General features: G+C 40.8%; 1 protein-coding gene across 3 annotated transcripts in view; it reads left to right on the forward strand.

Moving 5' to 3' along the window:
- The window catches only part of WASF1 (WASP family member 1), a 131,142-nt gene that overhangs the window by 104,619 nt on the left and 9,926 nt on the right, over window positions 1-16,597 (forward strand). For all 3 annotated transcript variants that reach the window (XM_089664678.1, XM_089664673.1, XM_089664686.1), the window contains exons 4-5: window positions 4,682-4,835; window positions 14,120-14,237. In XM_089664678.1, the coding sequence (XP_089520804.1) occupies window positions 4,682-4,835; window positions 14,120-14,237 (272 nt within the window). The remainder of the gene's footprint in view (window positions 1-4,681; window positions 4,836-14,119; window positions 14,238-16,597) is intronic.

Consider the following 16,597-nt stretch of genomic DNA (forward strand, 5'->3'; position numbering starts at 1 on the left):
ACCTTCATGCTAGTAAGCCCCTGAATGAGCGTGTAGAAAATGAAGCAGCTGTAGATGTTGGAACAGATTGGCTGATTTGGAGCTGACTATGATTGAGAAATAGCAAGAATATTGATGTCCTTCCATTTTCTTAAAAGCCCTGAAGTTTGAGAATTTCTGAAAGATTTGCCCAGAGAGAGGTCTTTTTACGGAAACCCCTAATATCCAATACATGTTTTGCAGATTCACAGATTTTTCCAATTAATCATAGAGTTGGGAATTGGAAGGGAGTTTTCACTTATTTCTAGGTTTCCTGTGAATGTAATGGGTTTGTGCTTCAAAATAAATATAAGTGTTAAAAAAAAAAGTGTATAACCTGCCCAACCCCATCTAATCATACTGTATGTTAAAGTTGAGATGCAATAAAATATAGCCAGGGATTGGGGGTGGGCAAACCTCCTAGATCTTTGGGGTATTGTAAGCTATCATAACACAATCTAGTTCTGCTTTAGTTTCCAAACAGCTTTTGTTTGTAAAATGATAATGGAGTGGACTCTCATCCCAAGTAGTGAGTAAATCTTTAAGGTTTACTCGGTTGTCTAGACTGTTGATCAAGCCATTGATGAGAGTTCATCAAAGAAGCGAGTCTCTTCATCAGCAACCACACAGTCTAGCTGGATACAGCATGGGTTATTGAAGGTGGAGTTGCTTTTTAACTTCTTTAGTTTTGGCTCTCTTTTTAGGGACTGCTTGTGAAAAATCAGGAAAAAGCATCACTTTAAAACTGACCAACAATGACTCCCTGAGCTGATGTGCTTTGCGAACATTTGATCCTAATTTCTATAACTGTAAAGGGATTAAAAGAGGTCTCAGTGAATATCCATGAGTAAGGGTTGTATTCTACTGCAAAAATGGGGTAGAGGGGTCTTTACCTTTATCCCTAATCCCTATCCATTATTCATATATTCTGTAGCATTGCTCCTGTTTGTATGTTCAAGGATGCCGACGACTATGATATTATTGAGCCATGGGCTGTTTTTAAAGTCCTCAGATTTTAAGGAATTACAACCATGAACATATACAGTATGTTAGTACCCTTCCATAAAAATAACCCACCATTTTCTCTAAATTAAACTTTAAATTGACAAAATAATTGTCATCCATCATTGTTGCAAATTAAAGTGGAACTTCACTCTCTTAATCAACATTGACTATTTTTAATCCTTATGCTGCTAGCATTAGTATATAGATAGGAAAGTGTATCATATTTACTTGTTTAAATTATTATTTTTATTTTTTTTTGCATTTCTCAGTTACTTCCTGGTTTCCTGCCTAGGCAAATGATGTCATACATCCCAGTAGTCTTCAGGATGGCAGGGAGGGTTTTCAGCACAGCCAATGCATGAGCTAAGGGCATATGGATTCCAGGAAGTAAATGTTACATGAATAATCTGCCCTTACTCAAGATGGCCACTGCCAGAAATGCCAGGGGGTATTTTTCAAAATAATTTCTCAGCAAAATAAAGCATGGAGACATGTATGGATGGCTGAGTTTGCTTTGAATATTAACAATGAATGAAATAGCATTTTTGGTTTGTGGTGTTCAGATGCAGTGCAGTTTCACGTTAAATTAAAAAAAAATACAACAGACTTTGCTTTTGATTTAACAGAATATTTTAAATAATAAAACAAATGAGAATGGCATGGACAAAAGTAATAGCTTCCCTAACCTAATATTTTGCCCAACCTTTGAAGGTAATCACTGCAAACAGGCTATTTATGTAGCTCTCAGTGAGACTTCTGTACCTGCCAACAATAGTTTGAGCCATTCTTCTTGAGCACACTACTCAAGCTGTCTCAGGTTTGAAGGATGTCTTCCAAAGACTGTATGTTTCAGCTCTTTCCATAGGATTCAGATCAAGGCTCATAGAGAGGTACTTTAGAATAGTTCAGTGATTTATTCTTAGCCATTGTTGGCTGCTTTTAATTGTTTGTTTTGGGTCATTATTCTGTTGGAGGACCTGTGACTGACATAAATTATTCAGACATTCAGCTGTACATTTTGCTACAGGATTCTTTAATATTCCTGAGATTTCTTTATTTAAAGCCTGTAAAACAATCCATTTAAAATAGAAATGCAAGGCCAAACGTGTGTGTATATAAAAACATTATATATATATTTTTTTTTTGCGTTCACATAAGCTCTGTTCTCAGTTGCAGAACAGCTATGGGTGGAGACTGCAGGGAGGTGTATCAACAGAGGCAGAGAAATAGCGATACACTGATCTTCCCAGTGAATAACTGTGCAGGGGTGTGTGTCAGCACAAGTCTTGGCCATTGGAGGACAGGCAGGCTGTGCTTCCATAAAAATAACACAAAAGAGAGCACACCTGCCTCATCCATAACCATAAACCATTTTATTCAAAATAAAATATGCCAATATATTCACAAACTTAAGTATAATCAGGCACATAAATGATCCATCAATTGCAATCCACAAGTGGTTACCCGTACGCAGGGAGCGAGGCTTACAAGTTTCAAGGGCAGACCCCTCTTCATCAGAGCTCCCAGCACAGCCAGAAAACTGACCACCCTCTGAAAGGATGTCAAGTGTTTGGAATAGGAAACCAGGGGGATTGACTGGATCCCCAGGTATTTCACAAAAAAGAAGCAGTACAAAGAGAACAATACTTTTTAACACAGGATACTTTTTAACACACCAGATTGCGCTCACCCCCTCATGTACCTTGACCTTGTAATTTAGCTTGTATCACTTTGAAAGTTTTCCTTGGCTGTTTGTTTACCATTTGCATTATCCTTCTGTTCAGTCTATGGTCAAATTTCCTTCTGTAGCCATATCTTGTAAAGTTGGCTACACTCCCATGGACCTTAAACTTCTATTAACATTTGTAAATATAGTCACAGAAACCTCAAGCTGGTTGGAGAAGGACGTTTAGCCTTTACCTTTTGACAGTCTGGTGTGATCTGGACAATTTTCTTATTTCCTCAGACGACGCTCTCCTTTGCTTTCTCTGCTCTATGTTCAGTGTGTTACACAAGATAATACCAAACATACTGACTACTTTTATCCATGTAAATAGGCTACTTGATTGCACAATTAAAGATGTGTGCAGTGCTAATTACAGAAAACATTTTGGAACCTTATGGATACCAACAAATCTATTTGGGCCATTTTACATGATTTTTTGCGAAAAGAGATAAAGTATTGCTTATTCTACACTTTCCTTTCATTACTCTATAATATACCAAAGGAATGAAGGTATATGTTTGCTTTTAAAGTGTTACTAAACCCACAACAGTAAAATCAGTTTGCATATGCAGGAAAGCATGCTAGTTATACTCACTGTGGAACCTAAGGGATTAATCCAACACATTGTGTAAAAAGGCTTTTTGATCCGGTCTTCTTTGATCCTCCCCTTCTTTTACTGTTTCCAATCCATCTGCCATATTACAGAGCAGCAGTGGCAAGTCTGCACATGCTGTGTTTGGTGTGTATTACTAGAGATTTTTGTTTTTTGTTTTTTTTGGGAGGGTGCATGTGATTTGGCACAGGGCCAATCAGCACTGTCAAGACAGAGGGCCAAGGGTCATGCAGCCTCATAGGACAGTCAGAGGAGAATGAAAACTCCTCCTAAAAGATTAACCAGTGTACAGCTGGACTCAGAAGTCACAGACTGCTATATAGTGCTGATGAGAAACGGTATTTAGTAGTTTGTTTACTAAAATAATTGCATGTTCTGTGTACTGTGGAAGACTGGATATAGTGAATGCAGGGTCCTGCGTTTAGTAACACTTAAATTTCATCATGCTTAAGGAGGAATGAAGCATTGTTCCAATGGGCTGTAGGGTTACAAACAAAAGTGTCCATGGCTGTAACTGTGGCCTTCTGCAATGCAAGTCTAGCATCAGCTTGTAGGAAAGTAGCAACACCCTCCAGGTTGCTAATGCGATTCTCCAATGCAGTAGCATACTCCCTAAAGTTGTCTAGGCGATCAAATAAAGTTCAGATGTGGTGACAGTGATGGGGCTTTGATATAGTAGAAAAAAAATAATTGCAGCACAGAAAATTGGGTCATAAGCTACAGGCTAAAACGGCTGAATAGCGTGGGAGCAATGACAGAACCACATACTGGCAACTCAGAAACAGACTTTTAGGAATCTGTCAAAATAGAAATGTAGGAGCTGCAATTGCTGACTTGTTTCTGAACAAGCTTGCAAAAGGGAATCTTTTTTTTTTCTTCTTGTTTTACTTCCTATTGAGTCACAGACTCAGAACATGCATGTGCATTTGTGCATGTCAGGATATGTGAGATGCACATGCGTATTCCTAAGTCATGACTAAATAGCCTGCACCTTCCAAAAGCAAGTCAGCAGTGAAATTCTATTTTTATCCTGACAGTTTTGTTTTAAAGAGAACCAGACACCAAGCATTTATAATAATCTGGTCCCTCGCTCCTAATTTGCTATTATAGTGCAGTCTTGCTTCCTTGAGATTACTTTTTTTTTGTCATTATTTTTACACTTCGTATTGAATTTTCAAGCTCTCCTACCTGAGCTCCATGCTGTTAACGCACATATATATTTTGTCTTCTAAAAGATTGTTTTAAAAAGTACTATCTGAAACAATCAATTTACCACATACATGTTCATGTTCAATTGTTTGTTTGTATTTGTGTTTCAGTCTCACTGCAGGACATTACAATGAGGAAAGCTTTTAGAAGTTCTACCATTCAGGATCAGCAGCTGTTTGACCGCAAAACCTTGCCAATTCCACTTCATGAAACCTATGAGTTGTGTGAACATCCACCACCTCTTGACATCCTAACACCCTACAGGTATGTATGTTTAAACCAATCCCCACATAAACAGTAGACATGTTTTTGTTTTTACTTAAGTCTTGTTTCCAGCCAAAGGCCCCAAAATACAGGGGGTTATTTACAAAAACTTCAGCGTGCAAAATCTGGTGTAGCTCTGCCTAGAAACCAATCAGCTTCCAGGTTTTATTGCCAAAGCTTAATTGAACAAGCTGAAATTGGAAGCTGATTAGCTACCATGCAAAGCTGCACCAGATTCTGAGTGATCCAGGTTTAGTAAATCTACCTAATTTGCATTCCTTTGCAGAGGAACATATATTTTTTGCATTTTGTAATTGAATTTGACTATATTTAATAGCATAAAAGTATATTTTTTGACTTTTTAATTTAATTGGGAATCTAAGAAATATTGCATAGTAACATTTTGTGTTACATCAAGCCGATTGATGCTCTGTGGAGGAGCAGGACCTCTCACATATCAGTTGATGATTTACAAAATAACCAAAAATGTATAGTGTGGCACTACTCAAAAACCTTATTTATCCCCAATATCACTAAGATGTGTGCTATTTGTAAATAAGCGAATAAATTAAAAAAAAATATACAAAAATAAACCATTAAAAAATAATAATTAAAAAAATAAATAAATAAATATATATATATATATATCATATAACATGATTTGTGCAAAAGAAACTATATATGTGTAATCCATATGTCCACATAAAGTGCTATTTAATAGATGGTGCTGCGGGTATATGTATGTATATGTGTGTATATATAGTGGGGCAAAAAAGTATTTAGTCAGCCACTAATTGTGCAAGTTCTCCCACTTAAAAAGATGAGAGAGGCCTGTAATTGGCATCATAGGTAGACCTCAACTATGAGAGACAAAATGAGAAAAAAAATCATCCAGACAATCACATTGGCTGATTTGGAAAAAATGTATTTGCAAATTATGGTGGAAAATAAGTATTTGGTCACCTACAAACAAGCAAGATTTCTGGCTCTCACGTACTTTCTTCTTTAAGAGGCTCCTCTGTCCTGCACTCATTACCTGTATCAATGACACCTGTTTGAACTTGTTATCAGTATACAAGACATCTGTCCACAACCTCAAACAGTCACACTCCAAACTCCACTATGGTGATGACCAAAGAGCTGTCGAAGGACACCAAAAACAAAATTGTAGACCTGCACCAGGCTGGGAAGACTGAATCTGCAATAGGCAAGCAGCTTGGTGTGAACAAATCAACTGTGGGAGCAATAATTAGAAAATGGAAGACATACAAGACCACTGATAATCTCCCTCGATCTGGGGCTCCAGGCAAGATCTCACTCCGTGGGGTCAAAATGATCACAAGAACGGTGAGCAAAAATCCCACGACCACACGGGGGGACCTAGTGAATGACCTACAGAGAGCTGGGACCAACGTAACAAAGGCTACCATCAGTAACACACTACGCCTCCAGAGACTCAGATCCTGCAGTGCCAGACGTGTCCCCTGCTTAAGCCAGTACATGTCCGGGCCCGTCTGAAGTTTGCTAGAGAGCATTTGGATGATCCAGAAGAGGATTGGGAGAATGTCATATGGTCAGATGAAACCAAAATAGAACTGTTTGGTAGAAACACAACTCGTCGTGTTTGGAGGAGAGAGAATGCTGAGTTGCATCCAAAGAACACCATACCTATTGTGAAGCATGGGGGTGGCAACATCATGCTTTGGGGTCGTTTCTCCGCAAAGGGACCAGGACGACTGACCCATGTACAGGACAGAATGAATGGGGCCATGTATCGTGAGATTTTGAGTGCAAACCTCCTTCCATCAGCAAGGGCATTGAAGATGAAACGTGGCTGGGTCTTCCAACATGACAATGATATCAAACATACCGCCCGGGCAACGAAGGAGTGGCTTTGTAAGAAGTATTTCAAGGTCCTGGAGTGTCTAGCCAGTCTCCAGATCTCAACCCCATAGAAAACCTTTGGAGGGAGTTGAAAGTCCGTGTTGCCCAGCAACAGCCCCAAAACATCACTGCTCTAGAGGAGATCTGCATTTAGGAATGGGCCAACATACCAGCAACAGTGTGTGCCAACCTTGTGAAGACTTACAGGAAACGTTTGACCTCTGTCATTGCCAACAAAGGATATATAACAAAGTATTGAGATGAACTTTTGATATTGACCAAATACTTATTTTCCACTATAATTTGCAAATAAATTCTTTCCAAATCAGCCAATGTGATTGTCTGGATTTTTTTTCTCATTTTGTCTCTCATAGTTGAGGTCTACCTATGATGCCAATTACAGGCCTCTCTCATCTTTTTAAGTGGGAGAACTTGCACAATTGGTGGCTGACTAAATACTTTTTTGCCCCACTGTATATGTATATATAGTTTATTGGTATGTTCATTCCAGAGGACGCTCAACGAGAGGTGTCCTATAGTACACATAGGATTGTTGACACATTTTTGGATTTATTTATTTGTTTATTTACAAATAGCACACATCTTAGAGATATTGGGGATAAAGTAAGGTTTTTGAGTAGCGCCATGCTATACATTTTTGGTATTTTAATTTATATCTCTATTAGTTATAAAAAGGAGTGGCAGGTGGCTACTTTTAAGTCTAGTATTGGTCCATAAGCACGGATAATTCATTTGAATTACAAAATAAACCTGCAGAGATGACAACTAGTACATTTACACAGGCTGCTGAAAATCACACGGACATGCTTTGTCAATAATTACTTGCAAAATAGAGATGTCATATCAGTTATTAAAAATATCTGTACATCAGTGTTCAGGTCTGTAAACCTAAAGTGACATTAAATTCTAGTGTATTTTAAAAAAAATTCTATTCAAGTATGCATTCTTAACTCAGAAAAGTCCCTTCTATTGCTTTCAGCCTCCTCCAAATCTCCAAATTGCTATTTCTTTTTGGTACTTTGATCTGACTTAGAGGGTGGCTACATTTGTTCTCCATGGTGCCACTGTATGTCGGAATCTAGCCACCCTCTCATGCTCACTCCTGAGGACTACAGACTATGAGATTTGTAGTGTGTGTAGAACCGTGCACATGACCGCAGCTATTGTGCACTTCTCATTCCAAAAACATGGAATTGAGCTGAAAAGGAGAGGTTCAGGAGCTCAGAGAAGACATTAGAAGGAGGCAGAAAAACACTGTATGGAAAATTTTCATGAAAAATAGATTACATGCCCATTAGGTAGTGCATGCGTGTAGATTTTTTTGGAGCATAAGGATGTAGTTTAGTGTCACTTTAAACTCCAACTCCATGAATATAAAAAAATGTATCCTTGCAGTGGGCTCCCCCCCACTGCAAGGGTTAAAGTGGATGTAAAGGCTCGTATGTTTTTTTTTATTAAAATAACAAACATGTTGGACTTACCTGATCTGTGCAATTCTATTGCACAGAGCTACCCCAAACCACCTTTTTATGGGCTTCCCCGCTGTCACTCTTGGCTCCTTCTCTTGGTGCACCTCCATAGGAATCCACTTCCTATGGGGACGCACCTGCAGGCTCACTCTCGAACTGGGCTGTGTGTGTCCATTGACAAAGCATGGCTTGACCCCACCCCCTGCTCCCTTCTAGCAGGCTTTGATTGACAACATCAAGAGCCAATGGCTCCCCCTGATGCCTTTGCGCCTGTGAATGCGGAGAGAGAGAACAACTGCTTCCGGGCACAGTGCTCGATACATCAGGTAAGTGTTTAGGGAAAGGGGAGAACAAATGGTAAAACCTTTTTTTTTACTTTAGTGCAGAAAATGCGTTAAAGTAAAAAAAGGTTTTACCTTTGGAAACCACTTTAAAAGCTCATTATGTGTACGGATAAAGGAAAAATACCCTATTGCTCGTCCAATCAGGGTCCCTCCAAGGTTGTGACTTGTCTCCCGCAACTCATTGGGTAAGTTGAGACCAGCGGCCCAACTGCAAGAATGCAAGGAGTTTGGGTTTAAAAAAAGTAACTTAACAGTGCACTCTAAGTACACATAACAGTTCCTTTTAAAGTGGTTGTAAACCTCAGACATGAAATATTAACAGAGCATATCCCTCTATAGTGTGTACTTGTCTCCACACCAGAGCACTAAGTGTCATTTCTGTCCACTGCTTCATTCCTTTGCTATAAGCATGAGTTACATCTGACAAGCTTTCCTGACACCGATTGAAATAACGTGACAATGGAGGGAACAGCCTGTGATTGACAGCCTCAGCTCTGTTCCTGCCTGTTCCTGCGTGCTGTGTGAAGGGGGGTTGTGTCGCTTCCCTCCAGTCCGCTGTCAGAGCTCTCCTCACTGATGAGCCACACTGTGTGTGTCTGTGGATTTGCACAGCCTGGCTCGGGAACACACCTGCACATGTTCCCCCATAGGAAGAGGATTTCTATAGTGGCACACGGAGAAGAGGAGGAGCCTAGAGCACCAGCAGGGGACCCCAGATGAGGAGGACCAGGGCCACTCTGCACAATACTATTGCACAGATCAGGTAAGTATAAACTTATTTTTTATTTTAATAATAAAAAGGAAATAAAAGCCTTTACAACCTCTTTAACTTGTCTGACAGTCTTCCCATGTACAGGTGAAACTCGAAAAAATTAGAATATCGTGCAAAAGTTCATTTATTTCAGTAATGCAACTTAAAAGGTGAAACTAATATATGAGATAGACTCATTACATGCAAAGCAAGATAGTTCAAGCCGTGATTTGTCATAATTGTGATGATTATGACTTACAGCTCATGAAAACCCCAAATCCACAATCTCAGAAAATTAGAATATTACATGCAATCAATAAAACAAGGATTGTACATAGAACAACATTGGACCTCTAAAAAGTATAAACATGCATATGTACTCAGTACTTGGTTTGGGCCCCTTTTGCAGCAATTACTGCCTCAATGCGGCGTGGCATGGAAGCTATCAGCCTGTGGCACTGCTGAGGTGTTATGGAAGACCAGGATGCTTCAATAGCGGCCTTCAGCTCTTCTGCATTGTTTGGTCTCATGTCTCTCATCTTTATCTTGGCAATGCCCCATAGATTCTCTATGGGGTTCAGGTCAGGCGAGTTTGCTGGCCAATCAAGCACAGTAATGCCACGGTCTTTGAACCAGGTTTTGGTGCTTTTGGCAGTGTGGGCAGGTGCCAAGTCCTGCTGGAAAATGAAGTCAGCGTCCCCATAAAGCTCGTCTGTGGAAAGAAGCATGAAGTGCTCCAAAATCTCCTGGTAGACGGCTGCATTGACCCTGGACTTAATGAAGCACAGTGGACCAACACCAGCAGATGACATGGTTCCCCAAATTAACACAGACTGTGGAAACTTCACACTGGACTTCAAGCATCTTGCAGTGTGTGCCTCTCCATTCTTCCTCCATACTCTGGGTCCTTGGTTTCCAAATGAGATACAAAAGTTGCTCTCATCAGAAAAGAGGACTTTGGACCACTGAGCAATAGACCAGGTCTGTTTTTTTTTAGCCCAGGTAAGATGCTTCTGGCATTGTTTCTTGTTCAGGAACGGCTTGACAAGAGGAATATGACATTTGAAGCCCATGTCCAGGATCCATCTGTGTGTGGTGACTCTTGATGCACTGACTCCAGCCTTAGTCCACTCCTTGTAAAAGTCCCCAACACTTTTGAATGGCCTTTTCCTGACAATCCTCTCCAGGCTGTGGTCATCCCTGCTGCTTGTGAACCTTTTTCTTCCACACTTTTCCCTTCCACATAACTTTCTATTAATGTGCTTTGATACAGCACTTTGGGAACATCCAACTTCTTTTGCAATTACCTTTTGAGGCTTTCCCTCCTTATAGAGGGTGCCAATGATGGTGTCAGGTCAGCAGTCTTTCCCAATATTGTGATTCCTCCTGCACCAGACTGAGAGACCATTTAAAGGCTCAGGAACCCTTTGCAGGTGTTATGGCTTAATTAGTTGATTAGAGTGGGACACTTTGAGCCGAGAATATTGCACCTTTTCACAATATTCTCATTTTATGAGATTGTGGATTTGGGGTTTTCATGAGCTGTAAGCCATAATCGTCACAATTATGACAAATCACGGCTTGAACTATCTTGCTTTGCATGTAATGAGTCTATCTCATATATTAGTTTCACCTTTTAAGTTGCATTACTGAAATAAATTAACTTTTGCACGATATTCTAATTTTTCGAGTTAATGTTAAATTCCCCTAATAAAAACTACTAACTTGCAGTCTTACAACCTATTCCATGTCCAGGGTTTTACTTTTTTTTTTTTTTTTTTTTGTTATGAATTGTGTATATTGTAACAGTTGTTAAACGCCATTTTAATGGACGAAGTATAGATTTGTTAGTGTGACACAATCTGTGTTGTCTCAAAGCAATAAGCCAGATTGTGTTTGAATATGAGTTTGAATCTAATAGAGTGCAGAGCAATGCAGACTCTCCCAAACATTTGTCTCCTCTCTAAATTGTCTTTGAACTTGCAGCTTCGTTGATGCAGAGAGGACATACTGTACCACAGATGTCACACGTTTATGCCCATTATTTCAACATGCCAATTAAAATAATGCTCTGTACTGCGAACATTCTGCTCAAGTGTTAGGCTAAACTGCCATCCTAGGAATCCTCCTCTCCCTCCTTTTTAATGTGTAGATTGATGCCAGGAGTCTTTCATCTTATCCAATATATGCTCAAGAGGATTAACAGATTCCTTTTTGAAATCTGCGTTTGATTGTACTGCATATAGTTAAAATTCTAGGAAGTTTGTCTTTTGAAAGATAGTTGATTGTATATTCAAAAAAACTCTTAAAGTGGTTGTAAAGGCTCAAGGTTTTTTACCTTCATGCATTGTATGCATGAAAGTGAAAAACCTATTGTGTGCGGCAGCCCCCCCCCCCCAACACTTACCTAAGTCCCATCCCTATCCAGTGATGTGCACGGGAGTCTCAGTTCTCCGGGGACTCTTACTCCTGATTGGATCCCACTGCTGTCAATCACAGAGAGTGAGCCAATCAGGAGAGAGAGTGGGGCAAGGCCGAGCCATGGCTCTGTGTGTGAATGGACATACAGAACCACGGCTTGGGAGCGCGCCTGCTCGGGTGCCCTCATAGCAAGCTGCTTGCTTTGGGGGCACCCAACAGGGCCAGGAGTGTCGGCAGGGGAGGAGGATCCGGGTTGCTCTGTGCAAAACCACTGCACAGCGCAGGTAAGTATAACATGTTTCTTAGTAAAGTCTTGTTTTTTGTTTTTTTTTTTTTAATATCACTTCATCTTCATTATAATTTTACTCCATTCTTAAGTGTGCACAGTGTTGAAGTTCTAAAGACTGCATATAACTTTGAGTCAGTACAGAATTACTTGCCACCATCCATACCGAAATCTCATTGCTTTCAGTTAAAGGGCCATTCCATAATGTTACCGGCATCTAAGCTAAACTGTATTAAAGCACATCTATAATAAATGTAAATGTCTTGTATCTCCTGACTTCAATCCTGATAAAAATATGTCCTCTGCTCGTTAAATCACAGGTCTGCGACTAAAAAGCTGTTTGATTATTTTCATCTAATTTCCATGTATTTTGGTGTGTTGTTATACAAAAAGATGGCACCCACCCCAATTTATAAATAGCCTTTGCAGTAAGGAAGGGCAACGCACATCACAGAAAAACAAACATTTCCCAGAACATTTACCAGCTAGCTTGCAAACAAACCAAATTGACCCTGTCTAACAATTCATGTTAAAACAAAGGGTTTCATTGCACAAATTTGCAAACACAGTATATGTGGAAGCTGCAGTGCCCAAATCAAGGCTGCTCTGTATATAGCGGTCCTAACTCTATAGTTTTGAGAGTTTCTAAGTTGGACCATATATAGCGATGGATAAATTAAGGGCAAGTGTGCTTGGAGGGAATCCACTCATCCTTAAAAGCAGAGGGACATATTGGACGCCCAGCAAGAGAACAATGGCAGCTGAAGGCATCAAATGTGTCCCAACACCAAATCAGAGAACAAGCTATACAAAAAGATGGCAAACCCCCCCCAGTTCATAACTAGCCTTAGCATAGTCAGTTGTCTGGCTGTCCTGATAATGCTTTGTGAAGCTAGTTTTGGGTCAGAAATATATTGTTTGATAGTACCTTTAACCAGTTGCCGACCGCAGATAGCCGAATGACGGCTACACTGCGGCTGGCCAGTTCTGGGAGGGCGTCATATGATGTCCTCCCAGAACGCGCCCCCGGCGATCTCCGTGATTGCTGTGTCCTACGGACACAGCTGATCACGTGATGTGGCAAAAGACCAATCACAGCGGCCTTTTACCACGTGATCAGCCGTGTCCAATGACACGCTGATCACAGGGAAATGCAATTGCCGATTCTCGGCTGCACGCTGTCAGATCATGAGGAAAGTACTGCCGAGAACCGGCAGTTGTTAGAGCAGGGATCGGCACCAATCATCAGGGCACTGATGATCAGTGCCCAGATGATCGGTGCCCAGCAGTGCCAACCACCAGTTCCGCCCACTTGTGCCCAGCAGTGCAACCACCTGTGCCCACCAGTGCCACACACCTGTGCCCACCAGTGCCACCCAGAAGTGCCACCTACCTGTACCCAGCAGTGCCGCCCACCAGTGCCCACCCACCTGTGCCCACTAGTGCCACCTACCTGTGCCCACCAGTGCCACCCATCAGTGCAACTCATCAGTGATGCCAGTCAGTGCCCGGTGGTTGTGCCAGTCAGTGCCCAGCAGTTGCGCCAGTCAATGCCTAACAGTGCCGCCAGTCAATGCCTAGCAGTGCCCAGCAGTGATGCCAGTCAGTGCCACCTATCAGTGCCACGTATCAGTGCCGCCTATCCGTGGCACCTCATTAGTGCTGCCTGTCAGTGCCGCCTATCAATGCCCATCAGTGCTGCCTATCAGTGCCCATCAGTGCTGCCTCATCAATGCACATACAGTGCAGGAGAAAAATTACCTGTTTGCAAAATTTTATAATCGAAACAAAGAAACTTCTTTTTTTTTTTTTTTTTAATTTTTTGCAATTTTTGTTTATAGCGCAAAAAGTAAAACACCCAGTGGCGAGTAAATACCACCAAAAGAAAGCTCTATTTATGAGAAAAAAATGATAAAAATTTCATATGGGTACAATCTTGCATGACCACGCAATTGTCAATCAAATTGCGGCAGCGCTGAAAGCTGAAAATTGGCCTGGTAAAGAAGGGGGTATAAGTGCCTGGTAGGCAAGTGGTTAATATAAAACATTATTGCAATTGGTAAGACTTTTGAATATTTACATATTTTGTCTATATTTTGTTTCTATAGAGATGACGGTAAAGAAGGCCTAAAATTTTACACAAATCCATCCTACTTCTTTGATTTATGGAAGGAGAAGATGTTGCAAGACACAGAGGACAAACGGAAGGAGAAGCGAAAACAAAAGGTATTTATGATTTACTAAGTAGAAGCCCATCACACTTTGTCAGTCTTATTTTATTTTTTATTACAGTTACTTGTATAGCGCTGTCAATTTACATAGCGCTTTATATATAGTACAGTCACATTAGTCCCTAACCCTCAAGGAGTGTACAATCTAAGGTCGCTAACTCACATTCATACATATACATACTAAGGCCAATTTAGAGAGAAGCCAGTTAACCTACCAGCATGTCTTTGGAGCGTGGGAGAAAACTGGAGTACCCGGACAAACCCACGCAGGCACAGGGAGAACATGCAAACTCCAGGTAGGTGGTGCTGTGGTTGGGATTTGAACCAGCGACCCTAGTACTGCCGGGCAGAAGTGCTAACCATTTAGCCACTGTGCTGCCCAATATAGTTTCAAGAGCATTACATGGCACTCACTGCAGTTTACAACTACTTGATTTATTGAAGTAGATGATAACATGTTTATTCCTAAAGGGTTAGTTCACCAAAAAAACTGCCTATGCAGCTAAGGGGTGTCTGTAGATAAAAGCAAACTGTGTAGCTCTGACTAAACTTCAATAATACCCCTTGTTATAGGTGTAGGTCACAGGTGTCAAACTGGTGGCCCTCCAGCTGTTGCCAAACTACAAGTCCCATGAGGCATTGCAAGATTGACAGTTACAAGCATGACTTAGAAAGGCTGCGGCATGATGGGTCTTGTAGTTTCGCAACAGCTGGAGGACCGCCAGTTTGACACCCCTGGTGTAGGTCATTTACTTACCTCATGAAGCCTGACTGGAAAACTCCCAGGGTGTTGCTAAGTGAGGCCTAGTCATTCCTGCCACCGCCACGTCACAAGAGAGAGTTCTCGGATGCTGAGCTCAGATCTACTGCATCCGGGGGGAGAGAGATCATGTGGGAGGGTCTGAATAAGAGAAAAAGCCCCCTCCTGTGATGGTGGGGGTGGGCAGTAATGATTAGGCCTCACTTTGCAACATCTTAGCAATGTTCTGGGAGTATTCCAGTCAGGCTTCACGAAGTACATAAATGGCCTACACCTATAGCAAGGACATTATTCAACTTTATTCAGAGACACACAGTTTGTTTTTATCCATGGATGCCCCTTACCCCTGCATAGGCAGTTCTTTGGTGAAGGTGAACTATTCCTTTAATGACACTCAAATTTAACTGTGAAATACCTTTAAGTTAAAGCGGCCTAACACCTCCTCTTCTTTCCAGTGAAGCCGCCATCTTGGCCTCTGTTTGGTCTGCAGTTGCCATGATGCTGTACATGTGACCAGTTATGGCACCAGACATTTGATGGCTTGACAGTTTGGTTTCAAGTACAAGTAAATGTGACCGTTTTCATTCATGACATACCTTGAATGTGTAATTGTTTTGGGAAACCGTTGAATTGTTGGGTACAGTTCCGCTTTAAAGTAAATTTTTTTTTTTTTGGTTCCCACATTTATTTGGAAAGCAACTTTGCACAAATCTACTGATTATGAACTGCATGTTGAGTGCCACAGAAATATATATTTTTTTATAAATATCTCAGTTTAAACCGAAATAAAATTAAAAGAGCATTGGTTTGGTAAAGTGGACTTCCTTCCAAAATGTTTTTTAGATACTTAGTCATAGTTACATAGTTAGTCTGGCTGAAAAAAGACAAACCTCCATCAAGTTCAACCATAAAAAAAAAAGTTATCCTATACCCACAGTTGATCCAGAGGAAGGAAAAAAACCCAGCAAAACATGATCCAGGGAAATAATTCCTTCCTGATCCCCCGAGAGGCAATCAAATATTCCCTGGATCAACTTTACCTATAAATGTTAGTATCCAGTTATATTCCTCATAGCTGAGTCACTCTGCACATGCTCAGTTTGGTATGTATTGCTAGAGTGTTTTGTTTTTTCTTGGGAGAGGGCATGTGATCAGCACAGGGCCAATCAGCACTGTCCAGACAGAGATCAAGGGTCCTGCATCCTACACCAGAATGAAAACTCCTCCTACAAGCTTAAATCGGTGCTCTGCAGGACACTGATAGAAGTCACAAGACTGCTCTAACTGCTGATGAGAAAAGGTCTTTAGCTGTTTATATTTACTAAAATAATTGCACTTCCATGTTGTGTGTACTGTGGGAGACCAGATATAGTGAATGCAGTCTTGGGTTTATTAACACTTTAAGGTAAACACCTTGAGCCTTTAAAACAACTCTAAACAAAAATACACGTATTTATGAGTACTAGAATATAACATTTGTACATTATAAAAGCTACAAAAGTGTCTAGGTAAGTGGAATCCCCCCAGCTTGGGTTTCTGGCCACTTTGACTCATTTTCTGATGTGCTGCAGATTGTAGGAAGATTTAAAGCTAGT

This window comes from Staurois parvus, unplaced genomic scaffold, assembly GCF_062004578.1.
Source record: "Staurois parvus isolate SC_StPar_1 unplaced genomic scaffold, SC_StPar_1.0 ptg000048l, whole genome shotgun sequence".
NCBI classification, from domain to species: Eukaryota; Metazoa; Chordata; class Amphibia; order Anura; family Ranidae; genus Staurois; species Staurois parvus.